Source organism: Megalops cyprinoides, chromosome 9 (assembly GCF_013368585.1).
Source record: "Megalops cyprinoides isolate fMegCyp1 chromosome 9, fMegCyp1.pri, whole genome shotgun sequence".
NCBI lineage: Eukaryota > Metazoa > Chordata > Actinopteri > Elopiformes > Megalopidae > Megalops > Megalops cyprinoides.
The window spans coordinates 3,762,192-3,789,100 of NC_050591.1; the positions used below are offsets into that span (position 1 = coordinate 3,762,192).

The following is a 26,909-nucleotide window of genomic DNA, read 5'->3' on the forward strand; positions in this document are numbered from 1 at the left end:
GCCCACTTTGTAGAAAATTCTGCGATACATATTGTGTATCGCCATTCAGCCTAAAAATACCGAGATATGATTTGGTCTATATCGCCCAGCCCTTGCTCACTGTACCCTTACTCTACATAATGAATCAGACCCAGTACAAAATACTATATCTGAGACCAACAAAAACCCATATCAAATATGAAATATGACATATTGCTTCTTGAAGTCATGTCTGAATTCTACCATGACAGGGTTACATTATTTGGGGTGTGTGTATGTGTATTGGGAAGAGGCTGGGTGTGGGTCACCTTGTTTCTGGCTGGGTGACTGGGATGCTGCATGTGTGTGTGCATATGTGTGTTTTGAGGGGGGTGTTTATCTCAGGTGAGGTCACACTGGTAAGGTTGGGGTGCTCATTTACCTTGTCTTTGGCAGGGCTACAGGGGTGATGGACCTCCACGGCCAGGGCAGCAGAAGGGGCAGAGGGGGGGTCCTGAGAGAGGCAGGCTCCACAGTGCAGCAGCCGGGACACAGAGCCCTCACTTGGGTCCCACACAGCATTGTACAGGTATGAGCCAATCTGCACACCTGCCGGGGGTGGGGGGGGGGGGCACCAATAGTCATCCCAACCAAAAAGGAAACACAAGGTGAGGATCGCTGAACGTTCCACTGTGCACACATCCACACACACACACACACACACACACACAGAACAGGCCCCATGCCCCAAAGACGTCTCTGTGAGAGCACTCATCAGCCTGTGGCAGCTCCCATTGGCCAAAACAAACACACTAATCTGCACAAAAGAAAAGATCGTGGGAGTCTGAGGGTTTTTCGAGAGCACCTAATACAAAGCACTTTCCCCTCCCGAGATACTTCTCATTGTTCAGCACAACCACAGCTCACAGGTGCAGATCTCAAAGCACAGTGTTATGATCAACACTGCCTCACTGTGCACGGGGTTCATAGCTGGCAAGACATGACAGGGCCATCACAATTTCAGCAAAATTCGAGAGCTGATCAAAGCATTACAAATTTAGCCAACAGAGAGCGCTCTTTGCTGTTCTCATTCTTTTCTTGGCTGGTTGAGCCTTGCTCCAATTCTGGAAATCATCCATCCAGCTGTGATTTTTAAAGTAATGCTGCCAGCAAAGAGCTAAAGGCCTTATCACAATGTGGGATTCACCGATAGAGATTTGTCATTTATTGCTGTATTAACATTTAACCATTGACCTTAATGGTTAATCCAAGATTTCAATTCACATTTACATGCAGTCCCAGGGGAAACAAGGAAGGGACTGCAATGTCAATCCACTGTAGGGGGTGATGATTAGGCAGCCACATTCAGTATGGAAATTTGACAAGAGTACCAGGGTTAGCATCGCTACCATTTCAGAAAATATCCTGGGATCTTTATTATAGCATGTTATATAATTATTTTCTGTCCCAGTCCAGCTGTCTGTCCAGTGTGATCTTGGAGTTGCGCACCTGGGCCGCAGGTGTGTCTCTGCACCTGTAAGGAGTGGCGGAGAACCTGCAGGGCTGCAGTGTCCTGCACCACCAGCAGGGTGGTGCTCTGTTGGGAGAGGGTTTGGGCTAGGGGTGCACAGGAGCACCAGGGCTGGGCCATGCCATTCCCGGGATAGCTCCCTCTCAGCCAATCAGCCAGCTCCCCGCCAAACGCCGTGCTCCACAGCAGACCTGCAACATACCCGGGTCAGCCTCGCTCCAACTGCCACACTGACCAGAATCATGGGAAATGGGAAGGCAACGTGCAACAGTGAAAGGCTACACAGATATTGCGTGTTATGACCAGATATTTGGCCTGTGCTTTCCCTCCAAGCTCTGTGCCACTTTGTCTAGCAGCTTCAACATGTACAATATCTTTATTTGGCTTTGATGGCTACTCAACTTCATTCCAGGAAGACTGCAATCCACCAGGCTTTCCATCTCTCTTTAAATCACTGTCAGAAACTGGAAGGGAAGCCAGACTGGTTCACTGGTTAACAAGTCACTGGTTAAATCAGGTGGATGAGTGCCTGGCTGAGACAAATGTAGAGCCGCTGTTGCCCTGAAGAACTGGAGCCAAGTTCATCAGCGATTATCATTTCAGGCCTACAGAACCGCAATACACTTTATGATCCACCCCTCGACTACCCACTGACAAAACGGGAGTCTGACCTTCAGCACAAGGAAGCAGCTCCCAGCCACATCTCACACAGTACAGCCCTGCCTTACAAGGCTCCGCCTCCCCAGGCCTCATCTCAAAAGGCTCTGCCTCCACAGCCACCGCCTCATAATGCTCTGGGTCTTCAGACTCCACCTCCCATGGTCCTGTGTTGCTCTCCCTCTGTATGAGACAGATCTCCCCACAGGTAAAAGGTTACCTCGCCAATATGCATCTCCCAGCTCTCTCTGTCCCAACGCTCACCTGCCCCCTGCTCTGGGAAAATCTGGGTGTATGGGGTGCTCTGGCCTTCCTTCCCTTCCTCTTCCTTGGTGTGTAGGACCTCTGTACTCGAATGCCTGGTATAGGGGGGGGGGGGGGGGGGCAAACAGCCCACGCAGTCAAAACCACTGCAAATGAACTGGACTCTGGTTGTACTCATAAGTTCTCAACACAGCCATAGCTTTCATCATTCCCCCTTTCTTTAGTACTGACCTCATATCATTGGCCTGCCTCTACAGACTCTCTTACCGTGTCTCGGAGAGTCCCGCCAACCGATGCCTCTGCCCTGTCTGGCGGTCTCAGTGCTGCCCTCTCCCTGACTATCAGGGTATTGCAGCTTGGCTGTGGCTTGCCCCTCAGGAGTGATGATCTCATACTGCAGTGGGATGGGGGACAGCAGGTGCCCTGCTCCAACCCTACTGGGCAGGTCCGCCCCCTCCCTCCTCTTCGGCCTCCTGGTTATTCCTACCTCTCTCTGCTGCTGCTGCTCCCTGAACTGCTGGCAGAATACCGCCACCTTGCAACCCTTGACCTCTGGCAGGACAAAGGCCTCCTCCCCAAACTTCCTGAGACCCTTGCCTCCCTCTCCCTCGCCCTTGTCTGCAGTCTGCAGGCCACTAAACTCTGCCTCCTCCTCCTGGTTCGGCATCGGTATCTCCCCTACTCTGTCTGTTGCTCTGCCCCTCAGGGCAGTGCCACATCGGCCCCTCCCTGCCTGTGCCACTCCTGTCACACCTGCCTTCGCCATGCAAGCTGCAGAGAGAAGCACACAACGGTGTCAGTGAGGTCCTGCTCTTATAAGACACACGGCAGTGTGCTCAGACATGCTGGAAGGATGAAAACGCCAGGCCTCGCCCCACTTTCATTCTAATGATGATACAATACCCAGTTTCCAGGCTGGCCTGGTTCACTCACACTGGCGCTCTATATGTTATGTGGACAGGCTATTATAGCGCATGCGGTGAAAGGGATGAACAATCCAGTTGACTACAGGATCAGTATATCTGTTTTTCCTCAGGGAAACAGGAGGAAAAACAAACAAAAGCCCACGGTAGCACCCAGCCTGATATGGGCTATGTTAACCCTGGTTTAGGGTTAGGATTTAGGATTTAGGGGTTAGGGGTTAGAGATTATGGCTACTCGCCTCTGTAAGAACTCCACAGTAAAAGAGAATGTTATTGTATAAAAGTCAAGACAGAGAATGGTGGACAGGGAAATCAAAGGTTGGCCACCCCTGTGCTACAGTAATAAAGTTCCACATTGAAATTACAGCAATATTGCACAGACATTGATATATACAGTGCAGGTATATTGTTAGTCATTATTTAAAACACCACGTGAACGCCATGAAAAGTGCTCTCAGGAACACATTAAACCACATACACATAACCAACACCATACATACTAAACCACATGCACATAACCAACACATAACCACACATTACACCAGCTACTACTCATAACCAACATTACATTTATTTAAATCACCATACAGTATTTTATTAATATATTTCAGAACAGGAGCTATACATAGAGCATTGTTTTGGAAGAGGGCTAAACAGTGTGGAGCTGTAATGTGTGGTGTCTGTGAGAGAGAAGGATGACAAGGGCTTTGTGGAACCATTCGTAGCTCAGTGACCGTTAGCTACAGACGCTGCATTGCTGCATGCGTCATCAATCACAGCACCTCCCTTCTGCTTACATCACAAGGTCACATGATTAAAGGCCTGTGGTACAAAATGTTATCTTCACCTGTGTGATTGTCAGCTTGGCAGCCATCTTAGGCATGGCCTCCATCAATACACTTCATTTAAAACAACCAGAGCAAGGGTTTTTATTATTGGGTTAAAATATCTGAGCAGCTTTTTTAACAAGATAAAAGAATAAGTCGATGTAAAAACATTTCTGCAGTTGCAGTTTGGTCCAGTTTGCAGCTTTGTCATACATATGCTGGCACTTTAAACAGCTCTGTGCTGGGAAAACCCAGCTCTGTGGTGTTCCTGTGATCTAATGGTCACACCGGGTGACCTGGCCATGATTGGCTAGAGAGACAGAGGGGAAATAGGAGGTCAATTTACCTGCTGATGACGGAACACCTTTCTGTCTAGACCTGGAGAGCCTGTTGCTTTTGCCTCTGCCAGGGTCCGGCATCGGGACCTGCCCTATATCCCTGCCACTGCCTTCTCTAGCCTGCTCTGTCACCACTGCGCCGCCCTGCTGACTGTCAGAGGGAGTGACTGTCACCGTCCTTAGAGCCGACCTGGAGCTGAAGAGGTCCTCCGACAGCCCCTGGGACACCCCGTTAGAGAGGGGGAGAGAACACCCTTGAGGGTCCGGCTCCATCCCAGAGGGGACAGTACTGGGCGGGGAGTTTTTAACTTCCTCTTCTTCATTGTAGTCCCCTTCCTCCTCACCCTCGAAGAGCTCTGGAGTGAAGAAGATGGACTGGTCTTCCTCTTCCTCACCCTCCACTTCCTCTTCTTTGAGGACAGGTACTGCACCAATGTCCTCCTCAACTGGGCCCCCATGGAGGGCCCTCACAGGTAAGACGTCAACCGTTGCATGTAGGGGGTCTGCCGTCTCTCCACCTCCTCCCTCATCCTGACTGACGCTCATGTCTCCAGCCACCAGGGCAGGCAAATCCCTGACCCCCTCGGGCTGTGTCCCCTCGCAGCCCCACGAGGAAGTCTCCAGTGCCCACCCCTTAACCTGGAAGAGGGGTGTCTTAAAGCGGGCAACCACTGGCGTGGAAGTGAATAGCTGGTGTACTGGGCGAAGGGGGGGCCGAGACCAGCCCTCACTGTCCCGCCCATGGGTGAGGGGCTCTCTTGGACACTGCTCCTGCTGCAAGGACAGCCCATCACCTGTCCGAAAACATGACACATGACGTTAGCCAGCAAACAGCGCATACCTGAGAGCACAAAGCCACTGTCACTATCACTATCACCCCAGAAGAATTCTCCACTCCTCCACCAGTGGTTTCTACAGCATGGCTGCTATCAGTCATGCTGAGCAGGGCAGCATGGGCCATGGTGGCAAGTGGCAGGTTTGCATACAGGACTACAGGAAATAAAATACTCTGTGGGGAACACTTCTAGCTAAGGTTAGCTAAGACTAGCCAGCACATTCACCTCCACAGGCCTCAGAAAAGCACTAACCAGTCAGCAGAGCATGGACACACACACACACACACACACACACACAGAACGATAGGCAAGTAAAATAAGGAAACACAGGCTTTGTTCATAGAGGTGCTGAATGATGGCTGAATGATGATAGGCATGGTATCTACCAGAGTTGTACCAGCTCACTCAGTTCCTGCATTCTGCAGCACCGAAAACAGGGCCAAAAGTAATAGCCCCAGGCGAGGGGGAATAAACAGCCTGCGAGGCAGCAATCTGCAAGAATGAGAGTCCCGTGTCACTTTACCTGAATCTGGGCTCCCTGTGGGGGCATCGGCCATGGGACGGGCGTCGGCTGCGGGGGGGGCACAGCGAGGGGAACCCTGCTGGAGTTTGGGTAGGGGATCCAGGGGAGAGAGTAGCGGGGGTCCAGGGAGAGCTGGGGGAGCAGGTGAGGAGGGTCCGGAGGGCGACAGGGCACTCTGCTCTGCTGTGCTGGAAATGTCTGTGCGCACCACTGCTGCCCCCTGCTGGCATTGGGAGAAGGACACCAGCGAGCGCATGGCCCCACTGAAGGTGTCATGGTGCTGGACCAGCTGACGCACCCACTTTGACAGGCCTGGGAGAGACACACATACACACCTGTTAGTGCTCTTCATGCGCACACATACATACACACACACACACACACACACACACACACACACACACCTATCCATGGCATGTCAGTGTGATGATTTGTAACTGAAAGCTTGGTCTGCTCAAAGGCAATGTGTGGCCCACCCCCGCAGTGGGCTGCTGCATCCACCTAGAGGTGTGATCATGCAACTACACGCAGGGTAGTATGTATCATACAACAGGGATAATGCATCTGGGAATAGAGCAGACAGGTTTTTTGACTTAAGCTGCTTGAAAACTCACAGAGGCCCAGTGCATGGTCTACCTGTATCTGTGATTTGATCCCTGGTGTTATACCTGCAGCTCTATAACTATGATGTAATGTATACCTGTAATGTAATTGTTTGGGGTTACACCTGAAGGTCATTACCTGTGATGTACTTGCTGGGGTTACACCTAAAGCGGTCGTCCACCAGAATGAGCGCTCCCCAGTCATTCTTATGGCGGATACACCTGCAGAGAGGGACAGCAGTTTGAACAAGTGACAGCCCACACAGAAGCTGAGGATAACATAGGCAGACAGACAGGCAGAGGGACAGACAGACAGACACAGGAGGAGGGTCCTGACCTGCCCAGGGCCTGATTCAGTGCTCTGTAGGCCTGGATCTCATACCAGCGGCTACCAGGAAGGAGCCCACGAGCCTTACAGTGCTGATCATTATACTTCATCTTCAGCTCCACCTGTAACACATAGATCTTTATCACACACACACACACACTTAATCTACTCAAGCTCTCCTAGCCTGAATGTTACAATCAAGAGACCTGGAACTAAACTGTGCCAAGGAGCTGACAGCCCGATGATCTTACTCAGAGATTTCAATATCCATTTACAAGCAATCGGCTTCATGTCACTGATTCACTTGTTTAGTTTCAGTCCGGTACATTCCTCCCCAACACACAAGAGTGGCAGCCATCTTGACCTCATATTCACAGGAGGCTGCACCACCAGCTGCCCTGAAGTGACTCCACTTACATCACATTCATTCAGCAGTCACTCTTCTCCAGAATAACTTCCAGCACAAGAGAACAGAAATGTATCCATTCAAGTTGAATGAGCAACAGAGTCAGACCAGGTTAATGACACTTCCAGATCAGTAAGTGTGAGCACAATACCTTTGTGTACCACAAGCTAAGTGGGGGTGGGGTGGTGGGGTGGGCACAGTGGTAAGGAGCAGTTGGTTCCAGTCTGTCTGGTGGAGGAATGCCTCCAGCCCTTCCTCGGGCACAACTGTCCTACCACTCAGGCAGGTCAATGGGAAAGGAGTTCTTGTCATTCATGAAGGGGCACAATACTGGGCTGTGAACAAATACGGTTTAAAAGGAATAACTCAAGGCACTGTTGTGATGGGCCAAAATTACTCCAGACAAAGAGTTTACAGATGATAAACTTGACTGTTACTCTCTGTGTACAACATAACCTGCCCTGTTATTCTATGTAAGAAATAATCTGACTTGTCACACTCTGTGTGAGATATGCCCTGGCTTGTTATAAGTGATAACTTGGACTGCTGCACTCTGCATAAGAATAAAGCTGACTTGCTACTCTCTCTGTGTAAGACATAACCTGGCCTATTACTCAGAGTAAATCAGAGAAAAGTAGCCTGGTCTAAGTGACACCTGAAGGGTTAATGGTCTGTTCAGTTTTCAGCATTAAAGGCCAGTTTCCCTCAAGTCACAGATGTCATCCAAACCCAACTGTCCAATCAGAGTCCATTTCAGCACACAGTCCCACAGCTCCCTGCACCAGGCGCCTGATACAAGCTGACAGGGTGCCTATGCGAAAAAACCGGTTCTCGCTGCTGCCGAGTATCCATAGATGTGCAGGAAACCTAGATATGATTAGGGGAAAAGTCAAGAGACAGCTGGCTCTTTCCGTGCCTCTCTGTATTGTGCTACCTGCTCATGCTTAAAGACATGCACTGGGTTATGAGGCGAGCACTAGAGTCAGATGGAGAGCACTGCCCCCAAAGGGTCAAAGGCTGCAAGAGTCTGTTACTGAGATCCAGCAGCACATTGTCTGCCTGCATTTCAGCCAACAGCTGTGCCTCAACACCCCCTGAATCTTATTTGTGAGCATATTCTCACGTATTTTCGTTCTCACTCTCACTCTCACTCTCACACACACACACACACAAACACACACAAACACACACACACACACACACAAACACACACACAAACACACACACAAACACACACACAAACACACACACACACACACACACAAACACAAACACACACACACACACACACACACACACACACACACACACACAAACACACACACACACACACACACCTTCTCGATAGCAAGGGTTACGTCACAGGGCTGGATAAGCAGCGTCCTTCTCAGTCTACTGTTCCCAGATTAGTCAGAATGTCTGCACAAAGGAAGCAGACACTTGTGTCCGAGCTGGTATAAAACACAGCTGTCCTTTTCTCAAGATGTACTTGTCGTGTTGTCACAGCACAGCCAATTCCTGATTGCGTCTTTCGGGCCCTGGGAAAGAGCTGAGCCACATTGATAGCAGCACTGGTTTAAGTTTGAGGGGTTCTCAGGGGGCAGTGCTGTCCCTCAGAGCATGTGGCGTGCTTGATACGGAGACCCCTCGACCTGGTGACCTGAGGAGGGCTGCGTGATTAAGCCCAAACACAATGTAGACTCTCTGACGGACAGACCTCTGCAGAGTGGAAGAGGGAAAAATCAAAGCCCTTCATCTGGGGGTAGAAAAGAACAAGCTTTTAAGGTCAGTGACCTGCTAAAGTAGGACACAGCTAAGGTCCCTACGGAGTTATACACACACAGGGTGTGTGTGTTTACATTACCTTTCATTTATTAGTCTTTACAAAGTTTGTTCTCTGCAGGGTAAGTGGGGTACTCACGCACAGGCACCCCCCCCCCCCCCCCAAACACACACACACACACACACAAATCCTCTGACAAATACACTAACACCGCTTTAAGAAAAATCTTTTGACTTGATAATGCAACAGATTTTCCACTATCTTTTTTTGTTAATCAGCTCCGGTCACATTCAGCCTATTCTCTGGCACATTTTCTGCTGAGGAATCCCAATCAGACACGTGCAGAATGCCAAGGAGGAGTAGGTAGGAGTGACCAGGCTAATGGAGCGGAGACCTAAATCACACTGCCAGTACAGCGTGGCGCCCCTGTCTGGGCAGAATTGGTAATGTGTCTCACCTGCAGGTCTTTAATGTTGGGGAAGGGGATTCCGATGGTAACCACAGCGCGGGCGTTGTCATCAGTGAAGTCGAGCCCCTCGCTGACTTTTCCCCTGCACACAGCAATGAGCAGCGCTCCCTCTGGACACACAGTGTTACAGCACAAAGACATAGCCATCAACACCAGGATATCTCACTCCACATTCCAGCACCACAGCCCACTAACAGACAACCTATATGCCTGGCAGCTCAAGATCATTGACTCTCTCACTGTGCAGCACTGTGGGACACTGCACCATTTGCATGCCTTATTTGCATCCTCATTTGCATAAGAGGCAAATGGCCAATAGACACAAGAACAAAGAGAGAACTTCAAATCTGGTTCAGACAGGAGAGCATGCAAGCTGAAGACATCAGAGAGAGAGGGAGAGAGAGAGAAAGAGAGGGGGGTGCTCTTTCACGCTTGCCCTGCCCTAATCAAACCCATGGTGTCCAATACGGTGACAGTAGTCTCTACCTGTGACGTTACCCCACTCTGACCCTGTCCAGGGCCTGGCCATACCTTTGTTGCCCGGGTTCCTGATGGCGTCGTAGTAAGTCTGCAGCAGCTTGTCAAAGTCACCCTTGGCCCCGCCCCTTGGCTCTGTGATGACCATCCTTCTCTCCTCTATCTTCTCCCAGAGTCCCGTGTTAGTCCAGCGATCACGCAATTTATCCAGCATCTGCCACACACGCACACACGGACACACACTCTGAATCCAGCAGATAACGGCAGACACCCCTGGGTGCTCTTCCATAGCTCAGCGCTGAATTCTGACATCTAGGGAACAACACATTTCTGCACACAGGTGTGTCTTTAAAGAATAACATGTTGTACCCCAGCTCAGCATTCTAGCTCAGCAGGAGCAAACAAAATCATACAGTGATTTTGCCAGATGTATGAGACATGTTACAGAGAAATAGTGCGACAGCTTAGGACATAGAGGGACAGAGAGAGATGAGCAGAAAGGCAGAGTGACAGAGTGTTAGACACAATGACAGGCTCCAGTTCTGCTAGCCTGTGGATAAGTGTGGCCTGAATGCAAACCTGTAGTAAGGCTATGCTGATCGCAAGCACTTGAGAAGAAATTCCATTCTGTTCCCTGCTGGGAATGAAAGAGAAACTTGGAATGAGAGTGAAATTGGCAGGATGGGGCAAGGGGGTGGAGGCAGTTAGGGGTAGGGTAGAATGTGGGAAATGACCATTCCCTTCTGATCCTGGGGACCAGGCTAGGTGGTTAACATTAATGCTGTGCATTACCGCTCTGACACACATGGAGACCAAATTAGAGGAGATCTGCTCCACAGCCTCTTACAGCCATGTCCTCATTAATAAACCACCTCTCTCCACTGAGCCTTGTTGGCACGACACATGCCCCTCGGTCAGGCACTTCTACCAGACTCACACCAAACATTTGTCCCATCATGACTTTCCAAGTCAGTCCAGGCTTTGGGGGCTGAATTACTCAAGCTGCGTCCTGCGAGACGTCACTTCTGTAAGATCTCCGACCAACAGAACAGCCATTACCTGCACAACCATGAGGGAGACAGTCTGACAAAACAAGACACAGCTCAAGACACAGCAGGCAGGAAACACCAATGGCAGACCTGCTCCCTATTCCTATGCATATAATAGATGGGAGTCAAACTGCAGTCATCTGTATACCTCTGTGGATCTTTACTCAAGCCAGTGATTAATTTCTGCACTGCGGAAGGTGTAACCTGATAGTAACCCAATGACAAAGTTAAGAGAGGGGGGCTGCTCATATTAGGCTGCTGTTTATACTCCCTCTGCTGCTATTAGGATAAGAGCGATGGGGCCAGCCGCTACAGGAGCCCCACAGCTGCCAGCGTAATGGCTATAATGCTTTCATCTGTCAGACACTGGGAGTAAAGAGCACCCCAGCATCTGCCTCAACACAGAGCGGCCATTTAATTAAGCACCACACACGTTCAGCCACTCACTTACACGCACACACACATGCACTGACTCACTCACACATTCAAATGTGCAATCTCTGTGTCCCGTCTCTTTCTATTCCTTCCCCTCTTTCTCTGTCCCTCTTGATTTACATCCCATACTACTGCCACTATTGGCATAACTTTCCACTTTTGTTACTAAAGCATATTCTGATACAACAAATGACAAATGAAGGGATCAAAAATGATACTAAAAAAATCATAGACCATAAATGAAACAGGTCTTTATGTTTTGTCTCTATTGTTCGCTATCCCTCACACTGGGACAGCACTCTCTATGCTATGGACTCTGTCCATCAGTAATAGCTCCCAGATGTGATTCTTCTCCCAGTGTGCAGCTGTCAGAGAGGGGGGAGCAGACAACCCTCACAGCAGTGCTACTCGGGCTCAGAGCCTCCGCCTAGAGCACCTATCAAGCACCAAAATCGTGTGGCCCTCTAACGCCCCCTCCAGATGAGCTATTGTATTAAAGGCAGTTGTGTGGCAATGACATTAAAAACCGGCAGTACTTAACTGACTGCTGCAGGACGAGTCAGTAATGGAGTAGCAGCATGTATCATTCTGGGGTTTTCAGTGTGAGAGGGGATTAGATCTTCCCCATGGTTATGCATTACACACTGGGAAACACAGCTGCTCCTCTCAATTGCTCTCCGTAAGAGACACACACACACACACACACACACACACACACACACACACACACAGTGTCTCTGTGGGGATGACAGTACACTTGAGGGGAGCGTATTTTAATGAGTACAGTAGCAAGGGGTGGGTGGGTGCACTCTGAGTCAGATACCCCCCCCCCCCCAGCAGGCGCCAGGAGGAACCCTCTCTGCAGACATCTTGGCGACATCACCCCTAATGGCCCCCATCTGCCATAAAACCAGTCTGCATTTTCCCCACATATCCCCTCACCTCCACACTCCTACTTTTACCATACCCATTTTCCCTTACATGGACGTCTCCCCTATGGGAGCCACCTTTAATAGTGTCCTAATGGGAGCCCTGTTGGGTCCAAAGTGCTACAAACTAAAGCACTGGACCAGAGGGCCACTGTGGGGGAGTGAGGGGGTACTGTAGATGTGCCCTGCTCTCGGCTCTATAACAGACCAACAAAGGTCATCGGGGGGGGTTTGGAGACACCCAGACAGAGACAGTACACATGAGTTCCAGTACCTCAAAGAAACAAAGGCTCCAATTAAATGCTCCAGCTCCTCATCTTTTCAAAGCTGACTGCAAATCAAATATTAATACAGGGCTGGTATAACTCTTACACAGCCATCAATAATGAAAACGTGGTGTGGGATAAATCTACCACAAAACATGAATAGAAACTGCAAACTCCCGCCAATCATAAACACACTGGCCATACAGCAGCCAGTGTTTTAAGCCAATTCACAAATACTCTACTTTTAACATATTAATCCGTTTCAGAATTTAACAGCATTTAATTAATTAGGAGTAATTTATATCATTTAGCACAGAGATGAAAAGAGCTTTGAAATATATTATTCTTGTCAAATCAGGGAAATTGTCTGTAGAGTAGAGGATATTCCTTGGAAAGACATTTTCAGTGACATACTTTGCAAGTCCAACCAAATATTTTCCAGGGGTTGAATTCTCCCATGGAACAGTGATAGGCAGACATTTAGGGTATCTTTACCTTATACGGGCACATACCTTATACACATGCACGCACGGCACACATATGCACATACACATGCACACACATATGTACGCATACATACACATGTGTACACATACACCCATTAAAACACAAACACACACAGGCCTGCACGCACACATACACATACACATACACCCAAGCACACGCACATACTCAAGGTATACAAGACATCTGAAAAAGTCAGCAGACCCCCTCTGAGGACTGGTTGGGACAGACAGTATGAAAGGAAATCAATTAACAGCACAGCCATAACAAACAATGGAGAACAAAGTACTTCTCAATGGGACTGGCAAGCTGAAAGGAGATCCAGCAAAAGCACAGGGCAGCACTCCCAGGTTTGTTCAGCATCTATAATACATTATGGTTCCACTTTACTGTGTGAAGTCTATTTCCATCCATTCACTAAGCAACAGTATTCACATTCTTCACCCAGCCAACGCTGGACATGGCCCACAGTGTTTCTCCCTCGGTACACCATCTTTACTTCTGGGACTCTCCGTTTTTTCATGCACGTTAATATTGTGTCATAGATCAAGGGGCTAATTAGTAAGAATTATACCTATACTTCAACATAGCCAACTGCAGTCAGTGGTCTCTAGAGCCACCTAGTGGGCACATGGTAGAACTGTATCAAATCCAAAAATGTGGATGCAGATCAGATGCAGCTGGCCTGACAGAAAAACTCAAATAAGATAAAATAAATTAAAATTAATCTACCTTTTACAATCAGATTGCAGCAAAGTGCTAAGAAAAGAAAGGAAAAAATTGTTTCAGTCATTACAGGGAAAACAGGAGAATTATCCCAGTTGCCTTCAAAGGCTGTTTAGTTGGAAGTAGTGGCATGCAATATAGCTATACTCACATTCATGGTCATACTGATGAATGTAACATTAAAGCCCTGAATACACGAAAGCTTCCATATCAGAATGTGAACTGAAACTGGCACAGATAAAGCAGACAAGAAAAATAATGGGAGATAACAGAGAAACAAAAGGGCTCCCGAGTAACTCAGGGGGTTAAGCTGCTGGCTTTACTGATGGAGCTTTATGGCCCGGGTTCATGACCCTAACCATGTCATTTGCTGATAATGACCGGGAGCCCACAGCCATGGAAAAAAATTGTTTCTGCTATAGACAGGGGTGGGTAGGTCCCCTCGTCTCATTGCTCTCAGGTACTCTTCAAATCGTCAAGCGCCTGCAAGGTTCTCAGATGATGTCATTGGTGCAACGCCTGCCCTCCAACGGTCTCCCTTTCCACTGAGTGACTTGCAGTATGAGAAACAGCCACTGACTGTGTGCGAGTGTATCGGAGGACTGCGTTAGTCCCGACTCGGTCCTCATGAACAAATGCAGTGGTTGTTGCTGCGAGACAAGTGCCTAATACACAACAGGCAATTCCAAGATAGGGGTACCTAAAAGGGGAAAAAGAAAAAAAACAACAACACAACACTCCACCTCTCTCAAGGCAGTCTGGGAACAGGAAGTGGGGCCCACCTTGTAGGACGGCAAGAAGCACAGGACGCCACGGCCCACAGCCTGGCACACCTGCAGCAGGAGGGCGCCCACCTCGTCCTGGAAGGCGAAGGTTTCGGCGTGCTGGAAGGTGGCACACAGCTTCCGCCCCTGCGGCCCAGCACCCACCGTGCCCACCCACACCTGGGACGATAGCACACTGACTTAGGGACGGGACTGCAGAAGGACAGCAGCTCAGGCTCCACTGCGCTCCCCCATATTGGACTGACCTGGGACCTGCTGATGACATGGCTGGCTTCCAGCTGGATGGAGAATTTGACACCTAGCTCGGAAGAGAAGGAGCCCATCGGAGACAGGGTGCCAGAGGTCAGGATGATGGAGTGGACTGACTCGCTCAGGTCCGAGAAAGCCTGACCAGAACAGACCCATAAACAGCACTGCACATCCAGGTACATCCACTCCACAGCAACAGTTCACAGCCACACACTGATCCATAGGCAAACAGACATCAGCATTTACAAGCATGCCCATCAATAGCACATTCACAGCTATAACACATACCCATACACTGACCTATCGAACAATAAAAGCACATAGCTATACACATATCTACAAATCATGAACACATGACATCATAATCATGCACAAAAACTCATTAACATGACATTGAGTCATTAGAATTCCAAGCTTGCCCATTACAGACCATATTCACATACAGTGGGGTCCAAAAGTCTGAGACCACTAGTCAAAATACTTCTATTTTGCATTTGTTTCAAATGTAATACTCATTTTTTCATTACAAATGATATCATCAGCTTAACAATTCGAGTGAAAAGTTGAATCTTTGAAAAATGTACATGAATTTCAGAATATCTTAGTATTTGGTGTGTCCCTCTTTTCCTTTAATGACAGCATGCACTCGAGCTGGCATGGACTCCACAAGTTTGCGCAAAACATGATGACCCATGTTATCCCAGCATGATTTGACAATGTTCCAAAGAGCTTCTGGTGATGTCACAGAATGCTTGGCTTTCTCAGTCTTCAAGTGCCCCCACAAATGGTCAATGGGGTTGAGGTCAGGTGACTGTGGAGGAAAGCCCATGACAGTCAGGACTCATTGGTCTTCTTTGGTCTTCAAGTAGTTCTTACAAAGGTCTGAGGTGTGTTTGGGGTCATTATCCTGCTGCAGTATGAATCCTTCTCCACAAAGACGCAAACCAGAGGGTATAGCATGTCTCTGAAGAATGGAGTGGTCCTTCTCCTTGATCAGGGTGTAGTCAGTTCGGTGCAGGTGTCCAACTCTAGAGTAGGCAAAGCACCCCCAGACTTGAATATTCCCACCACGCTTCACTGTCGGTTTGGTACTCTGCGGTATCATTCTCTCTCCTGTTTGTCTCCTTACATACAACCTTCTGTTACTGCCATAAATCTCAAATTTGGATTCATCAGTAAATCAGACTTTTTCCAGTCATCCACTGTTAAATGCTGGTATTTCTTAGCCCACCCCAAGCGTTTGGTCTTGTCTCCCCTCCTGAGAAGTGGTTTAGAAACTGCTACTCGTCCTCTGAGTCCACTGCAAGACAGCTTTCTTTTGACAGTACTTTTGCTGATTGGAGTCTTGTGTTCTTTATTTAGCAAATTCTGTATCTGTGATGAAGTTGCTTTTCTATCTCTCAGGGAACTAAGCTTGATGTATTGATCTTTTGATGGTGTGGTCACTTTTGGCCTGCCTGATCATGCTTTGGATACAACCGATCCAGTTTCTGCAAAGCCTTTCAGAGTTCCATGCACTGTCCTCTTAGAAACCTTTAGTCTAGCCATGATTTGACGCTGAGAAAGCCCCTCTTTGCTTAGAATACCAATTTGACTTCTGTAAGATTTTGGTCCAGATCCCTAAACCAGCTCACTCAGTGCAGCATAAGAGAGCACAGATCCTCTCACTTAAGGTATGCAAATACCTGTGTTCATTTGTCTAGATGGCCTTATTGTAACCACAGTTCTGCTCACAGACTTCAATTGTCACTTTGGCTGTAGCTGGCCATTGCAGCAATTGGTACTTCTAAAGAAACCGCTGACAGGTGATTGAGAACTGTTCTTGCTGGGGAAGATAATGTAATTACCAGACCTCCTGTATTTCACCACCTGTACGCCAATTATTGTCGATCCTGATCAAAGCTCTGTATCAGTATAAAGAATGCTTTCGCTGAGTGCTCGGGGTTCAGATCGACTCCGCTGAACCCAGAGTGCGTTTTCACGTATTTCTGACAACTGCCGTTCCTGTAAATTAAGAAGTCTTTTCCACGAAGATCGGAATTGCGCCTTGTTTTTCCTTACACTTCTGACACTTTCACTTAGTTCTGATGCCATTTTTCCCACTACCACAATGCTACTTAGTAAGCAATGATCTGCTGGAAACTTGAGGCACAGCCAGGTGAACACAGGTGCACAGGTGAACACTGGCTGCAAGTTGAGTTACTTGAACGAGCCTCTTATGAGTAGATCAAATCCACTTGAGTGTAATCTGAATTCATGCTTTAATGGAAAGGATACAACTCAAGGAAATCTGACCTTTTTTACAAAGGAGTTAAGTTGGCCAATGCCCCACATTTGCTTAAATTTGATTGCTGACCTAGACATAGTGCAGAATCTTAAATATTTATTCTTCATTTAACATGACATAAGTTCTTGTGTTTTTAAATGTTTCTGAATCCTCAAACCTTTTGATTCTTTCCAGGTTTATGAGAAAATATTAGATATTTCAATGTGGTCTCAGACTTTCGGACCCCACTGTATATTCAATCCACATTTATATACGTATATGATTATGTGTGTGTGTGTGTGTGTGTATACAAGCAAACCAATCATCTAATATCCATCATCTAATTCAACACTGGCCCACATTTTGCTATCCAGACATGTGTAAGCAGTGAGGAGCACTGTATCCCCTGCTGGCGGTGGACAGAGGCGCGTCTGCAAGCTCACCACAGCGGGGTTCAGGCACCAGAAGCTGAGTGTGTGCACCAGGGTCTTAGTGCGGGCGCTGCGGCGGCGTTGTGGCCGAGCAAAGAAACCCTGGGCATCTGGGACATCTGGCGGCGTGGTCCAGGCATATGTCTGCTGCAGTGCCACACGGTAGTCCCCCGCAAACCTATGCAACAGCACCCGGTCTCAGCAGAGACACACACTGCAGCCTGCTCACCACAACACTGCCTTTTTGAGAGTATGTGTGCATCCGTTAGTGTATCTAAGTGTGTAAGAGTGTATGTATGCATACAAGTGGGACAAGTGTGTGTAAGTGTGTGTGTATACCAGGATGCATGAGTGAGTGTGTGTCTGTGCATGTATATGAGGGAGTGTCAGTATGGATGAGAGTATGTGTGTATATGTATGTATGTATGTGTGTATGTGTGTGTGTGTGTGTGTGTGTGTGTGTGTGTGTGTGTGTGCATGAGGAAGAATTGTGAACATGAGGGAGATTCAGTATGTATGTATGCGTTTGTGTGTGTATGAGAGTGTGCATCAGCATGCAATGTGTACATACCTGCAGTTATGTCTGAACAGGAACTCCAACACCATGAAGAGGCTCTTGAGGACAGACTGTGTGGTGGAGCTGATGGTGGGCACCTGGACCATGTCCTCCCTCCCGTTCACCATGCCCACCTGCTCCTCCTTCTCCAGGACTGCAGCTAGGTGCTTCTGAACAGGGGAACAGCCCGACACCACGATCCATCAGGGCACTGGGTCAGAGCCCTGACCCAGTTGTGATGTGTTCACAGGTCACATCACAACGTGACCACACTCAACACCGTAACATAACCGCAGACCTCCAAAAATGACCACAATATGAACGCACACAGTCTGCTGCAAGTGTGTGAGATGAGGGTGCCCCCGGTGGTGTGCTGAAATCACCTGCAGCACGGAGAAGGTGCTGGGTGTAATTCCCAGCCCATGGAAGACTTCCAGGACCTCTGTCCCACTCCAGACCTTACAGGAGCTCTCATATTCTCTCTCCTGCAGAGCCCCACAGCTCTCCTGCACCCAGCTGCATCATGAGACAAAGACAGCCATGTCACAGCTACAATGTAACATTACCTGGAAAACAAGCGCGCGCACGCACGCAAACACACACACACACACACACACACACACACACACACACACACACACACACACACACACACACACACACACACACACACACACACACACACACACACACACAAGCTAGTCTGCGTCACAAAATAAACTCTGCTTCTTCTGGTTCATCTTCAATAGTCATATACTCAAGTGTTCTGTAAAGACTGGCGTTAGTGCTGTAGGGGCTGGTGCTAGTATTTGAGCCGCGTATTAGTGTTGGACCTGGTGATTAGTGTTGTGGGGCTTAGTGCTGGAATGCAGTTTTGGTTTTGAAGCACTGTGCTAGGGGTGACCTGGTGTTTAACATTATATTTGGGGGTGTCACTGTGTGTCAGGCTTGTATTTGAGGGTGTAGCTGGTGTTGGCGCTGCATTTGGAGGTGTCACTGGTGTTACTACTAGCACTGTATTGCTGCATTGGGGGGCTGTAGCTGGTGTTAGCGTTGCATTTGGGGCTGTAGGTGGTGTTAGTGCTGTTTTTGAGGCTGTAGCTGGTTTAGCACTGCATTTGGGGGTGTAGCTGATGTTAGCTTTAGCGCTGTGTTTGGGGCTGTATCTGGTGCTAGCTTTGTGTTTATGGCTACATCTGGTGTTAGCACTGTGTTTGGGGGTGTTGCTGATTGTACTTGAGGAGACTGCAGCAGAAGGCGCGCAGCGGCTCATGGTGGCTGCGGCGGATGTTGTGGTGCACCATCCCGTCGATCTCCTCGCGGGCCGACAGCAGCTGGCTCTGCTCCAGGGTGTAGCTGGCGCTCTCGCGGGCACAGTCCTCGATGTTGTGGGCCTCGTCCAGCACAACCACCTGCCCTTTCAGGTTTATCTCCATCTGTGGAACCACAGACCAGGGACGCACGTGTGTGTCTGAGCATGTGTCACAGCAATCTGGGTTGTGACAGGTTTTCAGGAATGCAACCAGACTATGTGTGACAGGATCATTAAATCCGTAACCGTCATTACAAAGCCACCACAGAAACCCAATCTTTCATGACAATGGGTGTGTCTCAGAGCCTGCCACATCAAACACTTCCAGATAACACAGGAGTCCCAGAGGGACATCAAGAGCAGCCTGTGATGCAATGACACCATACAACCTGCCCAGACCCGCCCCGGTCGGCCCCGTCCCCACCCGCCTCTCACGCTCTCTCGGATGAGTGGGTCTAGCAGGTAGTTGTAGGGGCAGAAGACGATGCTGGCCTCCTGCATGAGTTCACGGGCGGCATAGTAGGGGCATGAGCGCAGCCTCTCGCCCAGGCGGACGAAGTCTTCGATGTCCCAGGCCTGGTGCAGCCCGTGCACCCGCTGCAGCGTGCTCTGCTCGCGCATCTTGTGCACGCTGTGGTAGAAGCGGCATGTCTGGCCCTGCAAATGCAACAGCAACACGACCACAGCAATGCAACTACAGTCAGTGATACAACGCAACTGCACCACAATCAGTAAACAATACAACAGTCGCTGAGTCAACAAGGCATAGAATGCATCACAACCACATTGCTGAAAATACAACACAACACAATCAGTAAATGATACAATACAATCACAACAACTAAGTCAATGTTAAAAAAACCACAGAGTCAACAATACAGTATACACCAAAACCACAACATAACAATACTTAACATCAATAATCAGTAAACATTACAACACAACCACAGCAGTACAACACAACTACAACTAGGGGTGGGGAAAAAAAATCGATTCATGACATATCGCGTTTTTTTTATAGCACGATACTAAATATCAATACTTCTTCCCAGAATCGATACTTTGTGACATCATATGCGTAATAGTGGCGCTGCACTGCTGTATTGCTTTCACTGACAAATGTGAGCCAAGAGTGGCCAAGAATTCCACCAGGCCTGTAGAGGGCACTTCTAAACGCTTGGGCTGCTGAATACTGTGACATAAATAAAAATAGTCCCAGAAAAATCACAATAATCAATACTATGGAATCGCAATATTTGTAGAATCGCAATATATCGGAATCGCAATATGAATCGAATCGGCACCAAAGTATTGCGATAATATCGTATCATGACAAAAGCATATCGTCCTAGCCCTAACTACAACATAACTAAGATAAGCAACACAACACAATCTATACTAATGTGCCTCCTTCATTCAATCGCCCCCGCCTGAAATCGCTTGTGCAGTGACACACACATTAACACACTCACAATGATAAAAACAGCTTGTGTGAGCACCTTTGTGGCAGGTGAACTCTGGGTGTGAAGGTATGTGATGAGACACCACAGACACTCTTGTCCAACCTGGAGTAGACCCCCCCGGTGACAGTGTAATTGGGAGGTCATTATTCCAGCTGTCTCTCCCCTCAGGCCCCTGGGACCTCCCTTCAGGCCCCTGGGACATCCCCTCCTCACCAAAACTACAGAAGAAAGACTGTCTGAGGCCCCTGACACTGCACTACAATAGAAAACCTCTGTATGACTGATTGAAGGCATTATGGGAGATAATTGCTGCCCATGGCCACTGCAGCAGCTCCTTAAAGGGATGGCTCATGTTACAAGGCCCGGGTGATGCAGAGGTGAGCTGTCTTCTTGCCTCTGTAGCTGTCTGTCAAAGTGAGAGGCCTTTAAATCAGACTGTCTGCTCATGCTACGATCAACCCCCTCACACTACAGTCAACCCAAACACACTACGATCGGTCTGCTCACACTACCGTCAACTAGAACACACCACAGTCAATCCACTCAAACTATGATCACTCTGCTAAGGCTACAGTCAACCCGAATACACTACGATCGGCCTGCTCATGCTACGGTCAACCTGCTCACACTACAATCGGCCCTCTCACGCTACGGTCAGCCCACTCATGCTATGGTAAAATCGCTTATGGTACGGTCAGCCTGCTTGCACTATGATTGATCTGCTTACACTATGGTCAGCCCGACCACCTGACAGTCACCCCGCTCATGCAGTGGTCGCCTCACTCACACTACAGTCAGGCTGCTGACGCTACAGTGAGGAAAAGACCGCAGCTCTCAGGAAATGAGATGGCCTTTCACAGCCAAACCACCCCAGTGCAGGGAGCCAAACTTTTAATGAACAATATCGCAGGGCCACAAATCAGGAAGGAGGTCAAGTAGAATGACCTCTGACCTCTCAGGTGGAATGTGGCTAACACCATGACCTAAGTTCACAGAGTGGAGATAATGTGGCCAGAGCTGTACACCAACAAGGGGAACTAGTTGAGATGAAAGCCCCTCTGAGGCCTCGCTAAAAAGTGTTTCTAAGCAGTACACACAGAGCACTCACGTTCTTGGCCTCTAGCAGGTCCTTGCAGCGCTCGTTGCGGTTGCCATGGGCGATGACGTCGGGGTGGACGCAGGTGTGGTCCCGGCTGGACAGGATGGTCATGGGGGCACTGGAGTAGAGGGTGCGCTTGAGCTCGCGGGTGATCTGGGTGATCTGCTTGTGGGTGCGCGTCCCAAAGAAGATCTTAGTGACCGCCTTCTTTGCCTTCTTCCCTGCACTGCCCTCTGGATCCTGGTCCTTCCCCTTTTCAGAGGGCTTCTGCCCCTCGGGGGTGCCAGCGCATGGGCACATGGAGCAGGGACCGGGAGACTGTCCCAACATGCACACACATACATGAGCAAATACGCATAGACACACAGGCAGATACTTGCACACACATATACACATATGCATACATGCACACAAACGCACACACACACACAAACATATGCGTAAACACACATACACATAAGCACACACAGATAAAATGACAAATAGAGAAAAGAGATTATTTTGTTAAAAAAATATATATACATTAAATACAACAGAAAATAAGCACAGTATTGATTGATACTGTGGATTTCTTGATAATACACTTTTAAGAATTTGAAAGAACGATTTGAGTTTGAGTTGGGTTTGAAAGTGAGGGACGGAGTGGCTATGACTGCAATGGCACCAATGAAAAAATCAAAGAAAGGGAGAGTTCAGATGTTCAGACAAACAGGGCTCAGACGCTCCCACAGCCTCACACTCAGCTTAGTGCTTGTGTTTGTTATTTCTGGTGTGGCTGTAAATACATTCCTATCCAAAGAGCTGTCACTCCGAGTCACTCATATTTGTCAATTCCCCAAATGTACCTTATCAATTTTCATGTAAACTGCACTCTGCAACTTTCCATAGATTAATAACTGGAGAGGAAGGTGTACTAGTCACATTAGCAAAAATATGAATGAAATGATTCATAGCAGAATTGTCTTGGTTTATTAAATAGGCTACTGTAGCCAGAGGTACACATGGCTGAATGACAGAATACACCAAAGGTACGTAAATAAGCCAAGTGAGGTCACCTGCTCCAAGGCTGAAAGCTGACGCCCTCTCGTTGTCATTCTAAGTAAGGACATTGGTTTTAATGAGGTCTCCAAACTGTGGCAGCAGTGGACAGTGTTTCACTTAGGCAGGGGGAAAATGTAGCCTGCAGCTCATCTGTAACCAATACCGGTCAGGTGAGAGTGGTTTAAGTGTTCCACTTCCCGGCTTTTCACTCCCTTGACCCACTTATTCATGCAAACTCTCTCACACACACACTCGCACACTCAGTCACTCATTCCCTCTCACACTCTGCTCAATCCAGTTCAATTCACTGGGCTTTATTGTCATGACAAATACGCACATTCACAACATGTAAAAATGATCCAATAATGGGAAATAATCTGCCAGATTTTGGAATATTTTTCAGATTTTAAAATGAAATGCAGCCCTATCTCAATCTGTGCGGGCACAGGTGACCATCTTTAGGTCACCATGTTTTTCTGTGGAAGCCCTTCTCTGTGGCCAGGCTCACTGAGTCTGTACTTTGTCAAAGTATTTCTCAGTTTTTTTCAGTCATTATGGATACCCTGCCATGGTGCACCGCATTTTACTTTGTGCTTGATTTTGTGTGTCTCAATAAGTGATGGAGTTTTGTTTTAGTTGTGCTATAATTTGGTTGATTCTAACTGACTTTGTGATCTGAGGCAGTAAAGTGTTAATATGGGTTATTGAACTGAGCCTCAGGGCCGTGAGGGGACTCTTTGCTCAAGGCAAAGAGTTCTAGGCATTACAGGGCTCTTAAATGGTATGCGTAGGGGTCTCACACTCACAGCTCCTGTTTGACTCCTGGATGGCAAGGTTTTCTGCATACATGTACAAACAAGTGCTGTTCAGGAGAATGGTATTCTGTGTCACTATGTAACAGCTTGTGGAAAATAAAAACAAAGCCGCAGAAGAAGACCGCCCATTGCTTTCAGCTTCAACACTGGTGTTATTTTGAACCCAAACGGCATGCATTCACTTTGAAGGTCACCATGACACACCTGCATCACAGGACAAAGCTCCCCAGCACCCCTGCGCTCTCTTGGGTTGCGCTGTCCTTCCTGTGAGACATGCTCAGTAGGTTTACCCCAGTCGTACCTGACGCCAAGTGCCAGAACACCTTGTGGCACAATGGAAGGGATCAAGCTGCCTCCAAGCCACTGTTTCAGCGAAATGTCACACTCCCATTACCCCCTGCCCTGTTCCTCAGTAAATATTTCGCGTGGAGTGGCTGGAACGTGAGCTGCCTCCCCTCAACGTGTCAATCAGTGAGACGGCGTGTCAAACAAACCCCGATCTGAACACAGTGTTCAGTCACCACAGTTACTGCCTGCAAACACCCGCCCCCCGCTCAGCTCTGGTTGCCTGTGCGATTGGTGGATCGCCTTACCCACTACTGCCACATTCAACAGCCTGGTCCAAATCCCCTGCCTTCTGCACGGAGTGATGACTTATTCATTGGGGATTGGGGTACAAGGGTAGGCTGAATGGAGGCCTTGTCAGAGGAGGTGCAGGGACACAAAGGTATTCGTTGCGCTGAGGCACCCCACACCCGCTCAGCTTCGTCCTGAGCACAGCAGTGGGGGGACAACCCCAGAACACAGATAATGCCTCCCCCCCACACAGGTGGAGTAAGACACCATTCCTTCATACCTTTCCTTCTCTCTTACCTTAAAATTACACGGCACAGCTTTCACATTCATTTACAGACAGGTATTTACAGAGGCAAGCTGGATAAAGTACCTTGCCCAGGGGTACAACAACAACAATTGAACCAGGAACCACTGGGTTACAAGCCCTGTTCCTTACCACTATGCCTCCATTCTCTTCCCAGCATCCACCTCACTCTTATCTCTCTCCTTTGATGTCTCTCTCACACTATCCCCTTGCCCACATGCGCTTTCCTCTCTCTTCATCCCTCTTCTGCTGCTGCACTGCAGCATTTAAAGTATGAATGCATACAGTGTTTTACATTACATTAATTTAGCAGATGCTCTTATTGAGAGCAACTTCTAGCACAAGAGAACAGAAGTGTATCCATCCAAATTAAATGACCAACAGTGTCACATCAGGCTAACAACATTCCCAGACCAGTGAGTTTGAGCACAACACCAATCAAGCACTACTACAAGATAACTTGTGCTAAACTGGAAGAGGGCTAGAAAACTAAGGGTAGTTAAGTGCATGGCATGCACTACTGTATATCTCAATGATCACAATATCCATAACACATCACAATATCCACAACACATAGAGATACGACAAGTAAATAAGCAGCAAGTGACACAAATAGCAGGTGTTGGAGGTGGGGACAGAGGTAAAATTGAGGTGCAGTCTGAAGATATGGGTCTTCAGTTTGCATTGGAAGATGGCCAGTGATTCTGCTGTCCTGCGCCCTGTGGGAAGTTCACACACCACTGGGGAACCTGTATAGACAGGCATTGTGTTTGAGAGGAGCAACCCTGTCGGGAGGCGACAGTCAGTTGCCCCAAGGATGCAGAGTATAATGATCTGAACTTTTCCCACAGCCGTTCCACTCTGTGGTCAGGCAGATTATCATGTCACACTTCAATAAAAAAAATAATTTGCAGTGATAAAGCAGTATACTAGCTCTTTCTAACCCACTCCTTTCCCCACAAACAAAACCCTGAAAGCTTGCAAACAAAATGAATATTAATGTGATTAACCTCCAACTGTTTTTGAAAAATATCAAATAATGTGTTAGTTAAGTAAATTACATATATAAACTTTAATGGGTTTATGTGATTGAAGGCGATGCTTTCTGTTCTAAAACAGAAAGTTGGACTCAGAACTTTGTCCCCTGGGTGGCAGACAATACTGTGTGACCTTTGACCCCAAATGCAGCCAGCGGGTGGGTGAGGGCCTAGGACACAAACTGGCACCCGGCTCTTTTGGTCACACAATGCCTGCAGTTCGATTGATTCCTGTCAACATTTAAACAGTTCCTGAACACTGCAGCAACACAGCAGCAATTCAGTAGTATATACTGCTACTGACTAATGGCACTCTATTACAAAATATGTCACATCTACAACAGTATATCCTTTAAAATGGCCTTATAGAATGTGCTTGTCTACAGCCTACCCTCTGGGGGTGCTCTGTGTAAGAGGAGAGCTGGTGAGTCCCTGGATCAGTTTACCTGATGTGTGGTCAGGACTGAGATAAGATCATCACTCCCCATTTGAACAAGGGACACTGCTGCGGGAGAGAAAACTTTAAACCAGTCCCAATAACAAGAGTGTACCAGAGATGAAAACATTACACCAGTAACAACAAGGAGACAATACCTCTGTGATGAAAAAATGCTGCATTTTTGTTATGACGCCTTTACTGAAATTGCAGGCAGTTTCAGTTTTTTACAAATTATCCATGAAGCCTCATCTGGGGAACAGAGCAGCACCCTTCCTGAACCAAAACACCATAGTATCACCCCAGCTATGACTGTTTACATACAGAGCAGGCATGATATCTAGGTTTGAGTACTACCAGGTATTACTGTGTTAACATACACTAGGTGTAACTGCTTGTGTGTATATGGGTGTTACTGTGTTATCACACAGCAGGTGTGACTCTCAGGCAGTGAAGCCTCTCACTGCAGGTGAGGTGTAGTGAGATAGGGACCTGTGTCAGCCTGAGTCCCGTGCCGTCCTCTCACCTGTCAGCATTGTATTTCTCCATATCTCTGCTGCAAGGGCTCCTGGGAGAGCCAAATCTCTCTTTCTACTCTTGTTCTTTCTCCCTGCTCATGTCACGCTCCCAACAGAGGCTTCTCTCAAACCCGTGTCCTCTTCCTCCGCTCCACCCCCGCCCCCAGCCCCCCCGCGGCCACGACATATG

At 48.2% G+C, this 26,909-nt stretch overlaps 1 protein-coding gene across 1 annotated transcript in view; it reads right to left on the reverse strand.

Moving 5' to 3' along the window:
- Window positions 1–3,987: 3,987 nt before the first annotated feature.
- The window catches only part of brip1 (BRCA1 interacting protein C-terminal helicase 1), a 28,261-nt gene continuing 5,339 nt past the window's right edge, over window positions 3,988–26,909 (reverse strand). Inside the window, exons 6-19 of the mRNA XM_036537421.1 lie at window positions 22,002–22,310; window positions 19,866–20,087; window positions 19,355–19,554; window positions 18,502–18,634; window positions 18,134–18,288; window positions 17,575–17,740; window positions 14,862–15,002; window positions 14,614–14,775; window positions 9,977–10,136; window positions 9,434–9,555; window positions 6,797–6,909; window positions 6,599–6,681; window positions 5,858–6,169; window positions 3,988–5,292 (exon numbers count right to left, since the gene is read on the reverse strand). Of these exons, the coding sequence (XP_036393314.1) occupies window positions 4,436–5,292; window positions 5,858–6,169; window positions 6,599–6,681; window positions 6,797–6,909; window positions 9,434–9,555; window positions 9,977–10,136; window positions 14,614–14,775; window positions 14,862–15,002; window positions 17,575–17,740; window positions 18,134–18,288; window positions 18,502–18,634; window positions 19,355–19,554; window positions 19,866–20,087; window positions 22,002–22,310 (3,135 nt within the window). The 3' untranslated portion in view covers window positions 3,988–4,435. The remainder of the gene's footprint in view (window positions 5,293–5,857; window positions 6,170–6,598; window positions 6,682–6,796; window positions 6,910–9,433; window positions 9,556–9,976; window positions 10,137–14,613; window positions 14,776–14,861; window positions 15,003–17,574; window positions 17,741–18,133; window positions 18,289–18,501; window positions 18,635–19,354; window positions 19,555–19,865; window positions 20,088–22,001; window positions 22,311–26,909) is intronic.